We start from the raw sequence: 16,591 nt of genomic DNA on the forward strand, positions 1-16,591 counted from the left end.
ATATGACAGAGTATTAACACTTAATGACATTTTAATGACAAATTATATTTGCACCACTGTAGTTGAGGTCAAGAAAAATATTGATAACGCTGTTATAAAACTATATGACAGAGTATTAACACTTAATGACATTTTAATGACAAATTATATTTTTACTACTGTAGTTAGGGTCAAGAAAAATATTCATGAAGCTGTTATAAAACTATATGACAAAGCATTAACACTTAATGACATTTTAATGACAAATTATATTTGCACCACTGTAGTTGAGGTCAAGAAAAATATTCATGACGCTGTTATAAAACTATATGACAGAGTATAAACACTTAATGACAAATTAAATTTGTATCACTGGTAAAAAGTGGTCAGTTATGTTATCTTGGTAATGTCAAGTTGTCATGGCGAGTTATGATGTATTGGTTAATGTCAAGTTGACATAACAAAGGCATCTCAAACAATGACATCTTTGCATTAAAAATTACACAATTGAACAAATGACAATTAACGACAGTTGTCAAAAACGTGCATAAAATCTCCTTCATGTTCATGGCACATGTCATGTCATGATTATGAATGTGTCATGTCAGTCTTGTGAACAACCCTTTAAGTAAAGTGTTACCGGATAATCTTATTTACTTTTATTGTATCAAAAGTATGACATCATTTTAATTCAAAACAAACTGAGACTTCTCTACTGAGGTGTCTGGAGAAGAAGCCACCACTATGTTCTCTTCTAGAATTACAAGTCAGATCAATATCTCAACATGACCTCATTTATCATCAAAATTAAATTGTCTGTATTTGTGTAATCCTACTGTATGTTAGGAAAATCATCACAAATTCCGTGAAACCAAACTACAAACTTATTAATTTTTTATAAACAATGATAGAGCAACACCCGAGCTTGCTGTATCTGAAAAGAAATTCCACAAAAAAAAAAGAGTAAATCCATTTAAACAAAGCGCAGAAGTGGCTGAGGGCAGTAATACGGCATCAAAGCATATTTACAAGAACCGAACCAGTCTGTGTCGAAGCTCTGTGTAAAGTCAAACAGCACTGACATATGAGTTACAATCAAGATAGGGTTCACATATTCATTAAAGCATCACTGCACCATATACTGTATTACTGTATGGACACGTATAGGGTAAAATGGACCGGTGTCAAATGCCATTTAATGCTGCATGTAAGCCATGGTCCACTGGCTCTATTGGCCTTCTTGTGCATGTACTGTATGTATAAAATTGATTACAGTCAAATACAGTAAGCTTCATTCTTTATCAATGCACACAGTGAATGCGAGAGCCGTACAGTTCTGAAACAGGCAGTCTGCCACACTCCACCTACCCACGGCATCTGTCATCTGTCTCTGAGTGTGGTAATACTCTTCATCAACCGAGGAGTTAAGAAAAAATGAATGATTTACACTGTATCTTCCGCTCAGTATCCTTAGAGCACAAATTCAGTGGCCGTAAAATGAATTTGGACACTTAGGTCATAGTTAAAAATAGTCGAGTGTCATTGCATTACAACAGCAAAGCATCATACCTATTGCCATTTGCAAACAAAAAATTATACCCCTGTATGTTATGCTTTCAATAAATTTACAGGATATATGATGTCAGTTTTCCTTAAAGGAGCATTTCACCCGTAGAAACATTAATCGTTATTGAAAGTGTGTCATATTTGTAGTCGAAATGTAACATACATTTCGAATTTGATGCCTATTTGACCGAAAAAAGGGGTGTTTGTAGTCTCACCCCCTCAACAAAGATATTGGACTTCCTTCTTTCAATGATGCAAAATGATGATTTTTACATCATTGAAAGAAGGAAGTGCAACACTGAAATCTGTATTTCTCCTGTCTAAGCGGCAACTGAGGAAATGATGCATGACCATTAAAAAACATGACTGGGGTTCTAACTATACAAAGCTTAATGCAAATGGGTGAAGTGTCCCTTTAATTTCACATAGGTGACATAGCAGAACAAAGACAAGTGTAGTTGTTAATATTAAGACCAGAATAAATGTTATAAATATTTTTTTTTAATTAGGGCTATCTATAGATAAAAATATTTCATCTAGATTAATCGCATGATTGTTATGAGTTAACTCGCGATTAATCACACATTTTTATCTGTTCTAAATGCACAGTACCCTAATTTAACACTTTTCAAGTAGGGATGCGTATCGGCCTCGATACCACATTTTCTAAAGTACATGACTCGTTAAAAGTCCCCTGATACCTGGAATCGATACCACGGTCTGAGAAATGTCTATGTTTGAGCGGCATGTAAGGGGTTAATGCCTCTTGTGTTGTCCAAAGAGGCAGAGTTTACAACAAACTGGAAAACTAGTCCTTTGTTTTTTTGTTAAATTATAAGACTAAAGCTGTTACCTGTAAATTTAAATCATGTTTTTTTTTTAAGTACTTGGTATCGGTATCGGCAAGTACTGAAATGCAAGTACTCGTACTCCAAAAAAAGTGGTATCGGTGCATCCCTATTTTCGAGTATTTAATACTCGGATCAAGATGGGTGTGGACAAATATAGATGCTTTATGCAAATGTATGTTTACGTCCAGCCTGTTTAAATTTTTGAAAGAACCTTCAGCCATTGTTTCGTATATGAATTTTCCTTCCAGAAGATCCTTTTTTTCTACATTTCTGTTTGCTGCTGCATCATTTGTTACCCGTGCTGGCAAAATGAGTCGGAATGAGCAAATAAAAAAAAAGTTTTTATATTTTGACATTCTCTATTAAAAAACTTCAAAACAATGCATGATTTGTTGCAATATGACAAAACCTGAAAGAACTACACCTGTTTGAAAGTTAATTTTGAGAAAAAATGACCACATCCAAACCTTAAAATCACTGGTAAGATCACTGATCACTGAAGCTGCATCTCAATTTATTTAATTTATTGTATATGGGCTAGACCAAGGGTCAAACAAAAAGTTGTGAGTTGCGTTAATCGCATGTTACCTGTATAAAAATTTGTGGCGTTAAAATGAATTTGCATTAACGCATTATTACCACGTTAATAATGATAGTCCTAGTTTTAAAAATATTAGTGATAAAAGCTAATGTGTTCTGTATGTCCTGTGGTTTTGCTAGGCAAAGTTGATGACAGCAAGTTTGTGTTAGAGGTCTTATTGGGTCCAAAGAAATTAACGCAACCTGAAATGACCCGAGTCACTTTAACCCAAACTCGACATTCATAAATATTTTTAAAAAAGAAAGAACCGACCCAAGACAAACATTATAAAGTAAGACCCTAGTTAGACCCAAACCAGTTGTTTAATTGAAACCAATTGTTTATTGTTTCAAAGCAGCTATACATTAACTCTTTCACCGCCAGCATTTTTAAAAAAAGTTGCCAGCCAGCGCCAGCGTTTTTCATGATTTTCACCAAAGTTTAATGCCTTCCAGAAAATGTTCTTCTTTAAATATATAAACATACAATATACCAAATCAAAGAACAGACCCTCTGCTTTCAAACAAAAAAACCGTTTCATCCTACCTTTAGTGGTTCTTTTGCAATCACCTTTTGAATATGGGTAGGTTTTTGCAAAAACACCATATTTTGAGCAAAAAGCAGATATAATTCCATTTTTATGACGGATTTTTCATAGAGATCATATTCAGAGCGATCTTTAAAACAGACACGGACATGCAGCCGCTTGCCAAAGGGCAATACTTCCGGTTTTAAAAAGTTGCGGAAGGGCGCCACCTAGTGGATAATAGCGGTATTGCGGAAAGACGGAAAATCTCGTCATTGGCGGGGAAGCGTTTTCTCTTAATTGACGAGATATCTCGTCAATGGCGGGGAAAGAGTTAATAGATGCAGGAGAAAACACAGAAAAATCGATGGTCAACATAAGCAGCAAAATACAGCGGCTAAGATTAAATCATACCAGCGAGCGTAGTAATAGTATAACGCATAGAAGACGGTGCTAAGAACCTAAAAAAAATATATAGGAGAAAAAAACTTTTTTTGGTCGAGGAGAAAAGTCCTAGGAGGGAAAAAAACCCTTGAGAGTGAGCCAGACATAGCTGATAGGATATAATTAAAATAATTATATATATATACAAATAATGCTAGATAGTTTAGGTCGTCTCAGATTCGTTCTGCAACAACACATTAATTTTAAATTACCTGAGACCCAATGCCGCTATTATTATACCCGACCTGTGTCTAAGGCACGCTTGAAAATTTAAAGGGGACAGAGAATAAAAAAACATTTTTACCTTGTCTTTGTTGAATAATGGTAGTCTACCCGCATTCACGAACATACAAAAAGTGCTAAACATGCTAAACATCTCAGTCTCATAGAAATTCCTCTTTTAGAAATGTCAGCCAGAAAACGTCCTAATCTGAAAAACTGATGCTTATGACATCACAGGCATCTCACTACCCCTCCACTTTAAAATAATTGGCTACATTTTTTGAGTGGCGGCAAAGTCAGCCAATCAGTAATGAGATTCCAAGTTAAGCCAGTAGGGGGAGCCAAATAGGTGCAAAACCACTTGTTTAAAATCCCCCACCCTAAAAGAGCTATCTGAGAGACGTTTTTAGGAAGCTTCTAAGGCATTACAGACCCAAACAAAAAAATTTTGTCTACATATCACATCACAGAACAAGGATAAATACCCCGTTAATCATTCTATGTCACCTTTTAAAACCTGAACCCGCTTTGGTCTCGGGTCGGACCTCGGGTTTTCGAATCTAAGTGGACCCGTGAAGACCTCTAACTTGGGTAGCTATAAGCATCTACACAGAATATCCATCTGTCCGAAATCGCATACTGTTGACAGTGCGTACTGAATTAGATGAAGTACATACTTATCAACCGTTAAAACAATACGTACTATATAGTACTGTATAAATATGGGTGGTGACGTACTACAGAACATCTGCCATGTTGATTCATCGTTTGACATTTGTCGTCATAAGTGAGCCGTTAACTCAGATGATACACAAGGAACAGCTCCTTTTCTTATGTATTTACATTTGAATTGAGCTGCGTCACCACCTTTTGACATTTTTGGAGTTAGGTGACTCCTCTCTTGGGGGCTCACGGGATAGTAAAGTGTCCTGAAAGCACATTTCAATATATTTGCTGGAAGTAGAAGTTCATCTTTTCACCTACAGTTTTTTTTTTAACTTGAACATACTACTTGCCTGATATACAAATTACTATATAGTATGGAAGTAGGCCATTTTGGACACAGAGTACATTTTTCAGACCTTAGCCTGCAGTGAAAAAGACAAAATTAGAAACAACAGTTTGAGACTGCTAAACTTTTACAGGTTTACCTTTTAAACTTCTACAACTTGGACTTTGTGCTGGCTCAGGCCTGAGACATACTCATGTATATACATGAAGACAATTTTTGGCTACGCAAGCTTGATTTCGTGTGTTCTTGAGCCCAAAAATGTCAGAGAGCAACTCGTAACACCACAAGCACGTGTTGCATTGTCAGCATTGCTGTGAGGGGATCTATGGTGGACATCTTCTATGGTCTTATAAACTATTCTCATTATAAAGCTGCATTTTCAGGAGAATCTTGCCCAGTTATATCTAATAAAAATTTTCAGAGTTTCTTTAACACTGTGATGCTATCTTTCATTAAAACGATGGACAATGCCTTTGATATAAAAACTCTAAATTTAATTTACACCAATAGAAGTCTTGAGTAAAAACTCAACCATGGGGTCTAGTTTTGGTTCTCATCCACTGACTCTGAATTACACATATTGCTAGGTGCCAGTATAAAGATTTTATATTATTCTGTATTCATTCTTAAGCAATTATTTTATAATCTGCTACATCAGCATCTATTTGATTTTATAATGCCAAGGACCCCAAAATATGATGAACATTTTGTAAGGGACCCCCTTCCTAAAATATATATATATATAAAAATTAACATATTTGTATGTATAACGAAAATATAATTGGCTACACTTACAGTAAAGTTGGATGTATAAACCTGAAGACAAACATTTTTTATTCAAATGTAGCAACTTTGACAATAAATCTAGTTTCATAGCAGCTTTACAAGGAAATATGCCTACGAACCCCAGTAAGATAAAGATGACTCTAATAATAAAAAAACAGTAGAAAGATACAAAGCAAATATAAATGATTCTGGAATGTATGTTGCAAGAAATGAGAGATAAATACCTAATAAATCAACTCTACAATTTTTTACTCAGAAATGTTCTAACTCTAACCCCTTAAAACCTCCCCGGACCCCAGTTTGAAAACCATGGTATAGTAGACCTACATTAGCTATGTTTACATGCAAACAAATAATCCATTTGTAATCGTATTGATGACTCAGTCGGATTGAAAAGCTTTCATGTAAACACTTTAATCAATCGTTTGGATAAAAATTTCGATCGTATTGAAAGGGGTGGTGTAGTCTGATCTATGATCCGATCATCAGGAGACAAGTACGTATATAAAGGCGTATAGCGTAGTATTTTCTCAACAGGATGCAAAAATACCTTGTGCACATGTGGAGAATAATTGTGCTTAAGTTCATGTTCACCTCATATTTACACATAATTCTGGCAACACGCATTAATAAGGTAATGGGGTCAGGCGCTGTACATTTATAACATTACATAAAGCAATAAAATAGCGTTGTGCATTTCGAAAATTGTGTTTTTATTTTCTATATCTTAAAACTTAAGAATCTCCAACTCAACTATGCCTTTTACATTTACCCAGACATAAAGCGTGAACTCAACGAGAGATGCTGTGCGCATTGTGGTGTTGCCAAGTCCTACGCAGTTTAGATTTGGGCAACTTTTAAACTGTTTCCGCTAGATGATTTTATTCTGTGAGTTAAAAGATTTTGTTTATTAGTTATTGGTATTTGGGCTGTGAATAGTCCCTGGGATGCTTTTCTGGGATGTCCATTGGGCTGGTTTTGATTTACGAATCTGGCAACCCTGGCTGTCTACTTGCGCAAACGTTTGGTTCAGATTATATAGAATGTAAACGAGTGTGAATCAAAAAAAACTTTTTTGCCAAAGACACAAGGGGCCCTATTTTAACGATCTGAAACGCAAGTACGAACGCAAAGTGCAAGTGACTTTGTGGGCGGATCTTGGGCGCTGTTGCTATTTTCCCGGCGGGAGAAATAACTCTTGCGCCAGGCGCAAATCAATAAGGGGTTGGTCTGAAGTAGGTTCATTATTCATAGGTGTGGTTTGGGCGTAACGTCAAATAAACCAATCAGAACGCTATCCAACATTCCCTTTAAACGCAAGTGCGCAAGTTCCATGGCGGGTTGCTATTATTATGATGGATTTACCAGGCGCATGCCAGGAGCGGTTCACAGCCGAGGAGACCGACGTTCTTGTAAGAGCAGTCAAAGACAGAGAAGTTGTTTTGTATGGGGATGGGAGAAACCCGCCCAAATCAGCATCGGTTAAACAGGCGTGAGAGGAAATAGCCACAGTTGTCTCATCAGCTGGCATCCCGAGGACGTTGCGCCGCAAGCGCTACAATGATGTCAGGAGACGGGGGAATCCCAAGCTTGCCAGCATAAATCGGCCACGCCGTGTAACGGGAGGTGGATCTGCCTCTACACAGATGCCAGCAGAGGACATCGCTGCGTCCACCCTTACCGCTGAAAGCCAAGAAACGCAAGCAGTCCAACCCCAAAGTACACTTAAAAATCAAGTTCATATACATTAAGGTTTCTTATGAAAACATTTGAATTATTATATACATAAAATAAACGTAATGCAGCCACACAACACACATATGAAAATATTTAAATCGTTATTTGCATGATAATTTTTTAACGCAGCCACACAAAATAAATAAAAACTATCACCACAATGCTAAACCCCAAAATGATTTCCCTTATCTCATGTGTTAATATTTTTTATTGTAACAATTTATGATTTGCAAAAATAACTGTTGCATCTGTGTAGATTAGATAACCAAAGTGTGTGCGCGTTGTGCACGCTATACATTATGGTCAAGCATGCGCCCTGAAAATAGCATAATGAACAACGCGCAACGCGTCACTGACTTTAGACTAGTTTTTTCTGGTCAGTGGCGCAATTGTTTTTTGAAACTGCAAAATAGCATCAGGAATGGTTTGCGCCGGAACACGCCTCCTTTTTTGCGCTGAACCGCCCAGGGAGCGCAAGTTCATTCCCTAGTTTGCCGACGTGCGTCTGTGGAGGGAAAAACCCGCTGTGCGCCGGTGCAAAATATGAATGATACATGCGTCACTGACAAAGTCAATTGCGCTGGGTGCAAGATAGGGCCCAAGGTCTTTTTTGGTACTTGAAGCTACCTTACAATAAAATGAAAGAGTAAAATGCAAAAATTCTAAATATTATAATATAAAGAGACATGGTATAGTGCGATAACATGCATAGTGCAATGACATCATTCTGCAACGCACTGATAGCAAAAACAGATTCTTTAAAATTTGGTGACTGGGAGTACACAAATAAAGACTTCTAGGTAATTTGCCATAAAAAAGAAAAGACCATCTCACAAACAATGTTTAACATTTTCTAAACAATATGGCGCTTTTAACGTTTGCGCGTTTGTTCAACCGTTTGTTCTACAGTAAGTAGGAATTTGCTATATGGTTGCTAGACTCTTTTGGACCAGTCAAAGGATCCCATCACTGTTTCTCTCCCTTGATATAGTTGGTATCATAAATTTAAGTCTATGCGAGTTTTTTCCCCACCTATTTTATTATCCACAAAGCACTTAATGACTTAGAAAAGTAATTGCAAACCTCTTCTTGACAGTTCACACGATTTGTGGTACCATTTATGTTCGCTGCACAAATGTCACAGGACCAGTACACTGGTGTTTAATAGGGTTAGGGACTCGAAACTTCAACACTACAGTAGTAGCATCGCTTGCCTTAGCGAACATTGCAAATTAGCTTGTTTCATCCTCAGCCATTATTCCCATAACTATGTGCAGAACAATGATGAAGTAACATCTCTTTTCACCATGTTAATACATGCAGGCCTAAATGTGAGACTTTTACAGCTTAAAATATCAGCAATTCATCACAAAACTACAGTTGCTTGCTGTTTTAAGACAAAGCCAAATACGTTCACCATACAGTGTATCTACAATACATTCTACTACTGGGATGACAGACTGATGTAATTTCATTGGTTTCATTAGCGGGACCTTATTCTGTCTTGGGCATGAATCAGTCATTACAGTTTTTGCCCTAAATGCCCTTCTGCCACACATGAATAGTTAAAACCAATCAAAATTGTGAGATCATCTTTTCTTCAGAGCACCATTAAGTCAAGCTGTAGGCTAAATGACTCTCAAGCATAATTCAATTACTACACAGTCTACTTTATAATAAGAGAACATCTGCTTGATTCGTGAAGGTTTTCTTATGTGGTCCTGGTGTGAACATTAAACCCCAGAGTACAGTCAGCTTGATTTATTTTGCACTGCTGGGGTCAAAGTGAGTCAGAAGCTTTTTGCAAAAATCTAGTGAGCTGCCTACAAAGACACCATTTTAAAGGAGTGTTTTAAACCGGCTGTTTCTGAAGGTTTGACTGTGTAATCATGCCTTGCTTAAAAAAAATGCATGTTTGTATACCTATACATATACCTTATTTTACACTGCTGTTTCCGATTCTCCTAAAAAGGGCATGAGTACCTTGTTCAATGAAGCCCCTCCCTCAGAAATATGCAATATTTGATTTGAATTGATTAGCTGGCCCAGTGTGTTGCGATTCGCTAACCATCTAACGCACATTGGCCGAAAAAGTCACGCCCAAAGAGGCACTGCTACTTGGGCGGAGTAATTAGCACAACTCTGAGCGAACTCTCTGCTCATTACCAGGGGGCTTCTCGGGGGCTCCAAGCAAATCACTCCGCCCAAATGCTTCACCTTCTGAGAATATAGTTCCCAGTATGTAAACTGTTAAAAGATGGCTGTGTCTCATATGACCTTGTTATTTGTACACTGTGTGACTGTATAAATCAAAACATATAAATAGAAAAATTTTCAAGTTTCTTTGTCACTAATGAGGAGCAGTGTGCTAGCTGGAGCCATTCACTTCCTGTCTTTGTGCTAAGCTAAGTTAGCAGGGGCTGTGTCAGACAGAGTTACAGCACGCATGGAGATGAGAAAGGTATGTATGGACTTATCTAACCCTGGGGGATACAGTGAATAAGCTAAATTCCCGAAATGTGGGCGTGTTCCTTTAAGGTGTGTCCCAATCCACTTTTGCTAGTTTAACAATGGGAAAAATTGTCTATGCGCCTGGCGCACAGTTTAAAAGGGTTGTTCCAATTCATGTAATGATTAATGGGTGTGTTTTAGGCATAAAATGTGTTTTGGGCGTTGTTGTAGTCCAATAATAGAGATTTACGTTGGAGACGATAACTCGCGTGGGGTATATATCTTTTGCATATCGTTAACATGTAATACACACGTACACACTAAAGGAAATTTTAAATTGTGAATCGGACGATAGGTGCTCTTTAAAAAATCTACACCATATGTTAAAATTCAACCTGGTTGGTTAGTAAGATAATCTCTTCCTGTCTGATTGGGAGAATCGTGACTAGAAAAGGACATTATTCTGTTGGTCAAAGCAGGATTAAATCTTAAATTACTTAAAGCCGGTACACACCACAAGATAATTCAACATGGTGAATATTTAGGATCAGAAATCTTGTTGTGTGGGGGAAACGCCGAAGACAAACGCACACACAAGCTGTAGATTGTCACGTGAAACAAAACAATACCTTATCACATAGCTAGCTGATGAAAGATGAAACCACAACTACAGTCATGGCGCAGCACTCACAGTCCATTGTGAGATAGACATCAGATGTAAAAAAAAAAAACAGTCAATGTCATGCCTTAATGCCCATTGTTTGTTTACTATGAAGTCACGTTTGGCCGCGACAGACATCGCGAGATCTCTGCGAGATTTCCCGTGTTCTCAGACTCGGGTTGTTTGTGAAGTTAATCTGATGGTGCATGGCGGTGTGCTGTCATGACCACATAGCGGCACTCCACACACAATAGAAAGAAAAGTGTTAAATTGTCAATTTTTTTCGTTATGTTTGTGGTCTCTCACATTTTACATTTATTACATTTATAATCATTCTTCACCAGTAGCAGTCCCTTAAATTTAGACCCTGCAGTTTTCAATGTTAAAAGTGAAGAAAACCAAACAATCTTACCCTCCAAATCCATTAGAAAAGTGTCTTTGATCAACAAATTGAAGATGACTTGGGTCAAAAGTAGTCGAGATTGATCTCACAAAAATCATTCAGATTCTCACATTTAGATCAGTTACTTATCTGAGCTTTAGCAAGTATGATAACCTTGTTTCTGTAATCATATCTGGCCAGATAAGTGCACGAAACAATTCTCTGTGCTCTCCTGTAAAGCCTGAATGATATTATGTAATATCATTTCTGTTTCAATGCTTTTACCATTGTAGTTGTTGTACTGTATAGACTCACCGGCCTCAAAGACAAAAGAGCATGTGATGCTTTTTCTCCTAGTGTCTCATGGACGTTACTTTGAATTATTCAAATGCACAGCAAAAAATGAGTAAAACACAACACTGAGATCAAACTTCGAAACGCCACATGCAAAGACAAATAAGTGGTACCCAATAATACATACATACATGTATTGTTTGGACAGCTAGCCACTTGATATGTATAGACCAACAATGCACATGTTTGAAAACTATTGAATGACGGCAAAAACTACTGATATGCCTGTTTAGGAGGCAAACCGTAATGTTGTAATAGGATAGACATTGCTTAAATCTCAATTCATCTCCCAGTCAACTACTACTCTATAACAAAAATACAGATACAAAGACCCGAAAACGAATCTATCCTCATGTAAGGTTACCTCAGTCCAATACTTCTCACTTACACAATTCAACGTGATTTTCTGGTCTGTGAGTTTACATGCAGTGGAATGCAGATTGTAAAATGTCACGAGGGGGCAGATAGGTCTCTATCTCTCTCGAACATACCGAAACTGCCTGACTTGATGGGAGTGATAAAATGACAGCAGTCCACCTGCATCACACGGAGATCAGCATCAGTGGTACTCTAGCGCAGAAGGATGCTATGGGAGGAACACTGGGGATGCAGCAGAAATCCATCAGTGCTTCTTACCTTGAAAGGGAACATATGACATGTTCCCACGGCATTGAAGGTGCTCTCCGTGTCTATTTAGTATCTCGGCATGCAAAGATATCCTTCAGCAGTCACGGGAGGTGAAGATCTCTTCTGCTCACAGACTGCGTCGACGCTGGAGCGATATTCCCGTAATGCAAATGGAAAAATAAGATAGACAAAAATCATCGTCCGTGATCGACAAGAGCCATTGGAATGATCGCAGCCCAGCGCGTGAAATTGCGTTCACATCATATATCACACACGCGCAAAACAAGAGTGATGAAGAGAACGATGAGAGAGAGAGAGAGAGAGAGAGAGAGAGAGAGAGAGAGAGAGAGAGAGAGAGAGAGAGAGAGAGAGAAGGGGGCGTTGAAGTGCGCGTGAATGTGCGTGCGTATTTCCAGTGTAGTTCAATCTAAATGCACTGTGTGTGCATCTGTAAACGTGATGTTGTGTAAAAATCCCACGTAAATTGTGAAATACACCCCTGCAGATTCGCGTGACAATGTAAGCTCACGGCAAACTCCTCATACCAGTTACAATTGTGGTAGTCCGTCCCATTTTTTGGACATGCGGTGTACTTTGGTAGTACTATTAATAGCAAGCAGCAGTACCATATTTCGTGAAAGGGTGCTTGAGTTACATAATGACTACAATTGAGAAAAACTCAAATGTATATCTTATAAAACGTGCTAGCTTATTTAATATTTTTAAAACCACAGCATAAAATAAAATGCTGTTTTTTTCTAAATGACATATATTTCTAATATTACCAATTTGCTTGCAAATATTGATAGTTGTATAATATTAATTGTTTACTTGCTAAAGCAAACTTGAATTCGTCATAAGTACGTTAGGCTATGAAACATAAACAATATATTAAATTCTGCTTGCTATGATAAGATTTAGTTATATTCAGGGAATAAACCCGCATATCTAAGGAAAACAATATCAAAACCACTTGGCAAACACATAGCAACGCCATAGCAACCGCACAGCAAATTACCTGTAAGTACCAGCAACGCCGCTGTCAGCAAGTTATGCACGTGCAAGCCACGACGACATTTATGTTGGGTCAAACGCTGATTTTTTATTTTATAATTATTACTACTACTTATGTGTATTCCTAGTACATAAATTCCGTCTGTTTGCTTTAGATCGGCGCTTATTTTACACGTAATTTATTTTGTTAAAAGAAGCTGTAAAGCTTGTCGTACTGTATGTATGCTGTCGAGTCGTTAAACCGTGCATGTCTGTTCCGGCCTGCAGGTGGCACTGTTAACAACACACAGTCACTGAAATAAAACAACTCTTTCGCCAAATTAACAACGTATTTATATCTCAATTCTTAATAACTATAAATAGCTTACAATGTTAGTGATTTAAATCAAATAACTTAAATCACTCAAATGAAGGCCTATGAGAAATATAGCCTATACATGCAAAATGTTATTTAGATTAATGCTGTTGAAATTTTTACGACCTAACATTTTTCCAAGTTGAAATAGTGAGGCAGGCAACAGAATATAGAGAAAATGCAGAGGAGGAACATCAGGATATAAAAGTAGGAATGCATACGGACACATAAATAACTGTGAAAAGTTTATTTATGCTTTTTCAGTTTTATGTTCATATTACAAATAATATATTATAATAATAAAACATGTCGTTGTGTTTGTGGGGTCACGTTCTCAAGGCGTTATAATATAAGCCCTCACCTATCTGCCCCAGCAAAAATATTTATTTCTCATAAATAAAATATAAATCTCACACATGATGCATAACAGATGGGGTGTCAACGTGTGTAAAGAGTTATATTCAAAATTCACTGGTTTAATGTGGGCTCACCTGTGAAAGGACGGCGCGTGTTCATTGCGCGCTCATGACTGCCTCCTGGTGGCCAAAACGACTCACACAAACTTCATGCAGGATTTTATTAATGGGTAATATTTACTATTAAAGCATTAAAATTACAAAACCTTTTATGAGCATTTTTAAAATAATAAAAACCTTTTTACCTTGTGTAAAACTTGTACATAGACACATCTTGACTACAACCTGTTGTTTGGATCAGCACTATGAAATGAAAATGTTAATGTTTTAACAATAAAAAAAGAATGACTTGTGATTATTAATATTTCGTAGTATTTAATTCCATTCAATTTGTGCTGTTCAATAAAAACTTCTCTATTATTGTTATTATTATAAAATAAAAAGTAGTAAAATAGACTGTAATTTTTTATTGAAAGTACATACATTTATTTTCTGTTATCGTTGAATAGTAATAAAGAAAATATAAGATATTTTCAACTGGATGCATTCAGATCAATTCATGGATAATATTCTTTAAGTGAAAGAAAGAAGTTGACAAGCTAGTGCACTTTATTACAACATAATAGTTTATTTTTTTTGTATTATTTGTTTACATTTTAAGTGTCAACCTAGAGTACATACAGTAAAAACGTAATCTGACGGAAACGTCAAAGAATACATCAAATTAAATGTTGACTTGACTATAAAAAGACTACAGTTTGCTAATTCTTGTGTCACCCTGACATAAAATCTATGACCTAACAAGCACATACCATGAATAAAAAACACACACGGTACATTCATTATCATTCACTGATGAAATGAGGACCAACTTCCTTACGTTTGTTTTCCAGGTAAAATGATCTGCATGTTTAGTTTGTATCGGAGACGTTCTGAACCTGATCAATTCATTAGAATAAACACAATAACCGCAGTAGACATAAAAATTACTTGGAACATACAGTGTAATGCTCTGAGCTAATGCACATCATAAAGTTTAATACATCAAATATTTAAGCACCTTTGGAAGGCAGTTCTGTTTTATTGATAGACATAATCCACAATTTTAAAGGTGCATATTTTGTGGCCTGATTATGATCTGTGCCTTTCGAATGTACAGGAAGTAAATTTGATCCTTATAAAACAGATTCTAAATTCTGATTGGACAAGCTGAGGTCTGTGACTTTATGAGTTTATTTAGAGTCTTCAAGTTTGCACACTATCAGAAAAAATTGTCACAAGCTGTCACCGGGACTTCAAAAAGGTCTAAATATGTATCATTTATGTACAGATATGCATACATTTGGTACTAATATGTACCACCAATATGAACTCTTTACACAAAGATAAACGCCCCAGTGAAAGCTAGAGACCATTTTTTTTCAGACAGTGTGTAGACTGTTATGAGTACATGGACAAAATGATGCCAATGAACAGCGTACGCATTTACAAACCATGATAATAAAATTCAAGGCATTCTAAAGGCGTTTTCTAACAGTATTCAAAATATAGGAAACACGAGATTTAAGAAACAAGTGATTTAACAGTATAATCTCCTAGTGTAGCTCAACCTGGATTTGTCGTCATCCTCTGCTGTTGCTCTCAGTACACCCACCTGCTCAGCGATGCTTTAACACCTCTGCCCGTAACCATGCAAACCCTAATGATAACTCTAGCCCTTTCCTCTATGTACATCTTGTTTTTAACTCTCTCTCTGTATCTTTTTTACGCCTGTTTCTCAGTACACGCTTACATTTTCCCACTCCACCAGATATTGGATTTTTCCGTCTGCCGTTACGCGCCTGGCCAGGATCCGGACGGCATCGCTTCCCCCCCATCCCATCGCTGTGGGTCCCCCCATGCCCACTGTGCTGGGGTAGGGTGGCACATCACGGAGGTAAAGAGAAGGGCAGCTTTCGAACCGCTGCCCTGGAGGGTGAGCCGTGGAGAGGGAGTATGGAAGGCAGGGGGCTGGAAGTCGACATGGGTCCTCTGCACTGTACACAACAAATACACACATCAACACGTACAATTAAAACAAACTATTTAGAGAGAAAGTTCACCCTTAAATTCTGTCACATTATGTTATAATATTCAATATACACGCACCTAAAGGATTATTAGGAACACCTGTTCAATTTCTCATGAATGAAATTATCTTATCAACCAATCACATGGCAGTTGCTTCAATGCATTTAGGGGTGTGGTCCTGGTCAAAACAATCTCCTGAACTCCAAACTGAATGTCAGAATGGGAAAGAAAGGTGATTTAAGTATTTTATGTGTGGGATGGTTGTTGGTGCCAGACGGGCCGGCCTGAGTATTTCACAATCTGCTCAGTTACTGGGATTTTCACGCACAACCATTTCTAGGGTTTACAAAGAATGGTGTGAAAAAGAAAAAAACGTCCAGTCCTGTGGCGAAAATGCCTTTTTGATGCTAGAGGTCAGAGGAGAATGGGCCGACTGATTCAAGCTGATAGAAGAGCAACTTTGACTGAAATAACCACTCGTTACAACCGAGGTATGCAGCAAAGCATTTGTAAAGCCACAACACACACAACCTTGATGCGGATGGGCTACAACAGCAG

At 37.3% G+C, this 16,591-nt stretch overlaps 2 protein-coding genes across 10 annotated transcripts in view; both read right to left on the minus strand.

Moving 5' to 3' along the window:
- Window positions 1-12,474, minus strand: part of syngap1b (synaptic Ras GTPase activating protein 1b) — a 165,770-nt gene extending 153,296 nt beyond the window's left edge. For all 9 annotated transcript variants that reach the window (XM_065298816.1, XM_065298809.1, XM_065298808.1 and 6 more), the window contains exon 1: window positions 12,188-12,474. In XM_065298816.1, coding sequence (XP_065154888.1) covers window positions 12,188-12,209 — 22 coding nt within the window. In that variant the 5' untranslated portion in view covers window positions 12,210-12,474. The remainder of the gene's footprint in view (window positions 1-12,187) is intronic.
- A 2,069-nt stretch (window positions 12,475-14,543) lies between these two features.
- The window catches only part of phf1 (PHD finger protein 1), a 30,458-nt gene continuing 28,410 nt past the window's right edge, over window positions 14,544-16,591 (minus strand). Inside the window, exon 15 of the mRNA XM_065298806.2 lies at window positions 14,544-15,999. Within this exon, the coding sequence (XP_065154878.1) occupies window positions 15,741-15,999 (259 nt within the window). The 3' untranslated portion in view covers window positions 14,544-15,740. The remainder of the gene's footprint in view (window positions 16,000-16,591) is intronic.

This window comes from Paramisgurnus dabryanus, chromosome 13, assembly GCF_030506205.2.
Source record: "Paramisgurnus dabryanus chromosome 13, PD_genome_1.1, whole genome shotgun sequence".
Taxonomy (NCBI): domain Eukaryota; kingdom Metazoa; phylum Chordata; class Actinopteri; order Cypriniformes; family Cobitidae; genus Paramisgurnus; species Paramisgurnus dabryanus.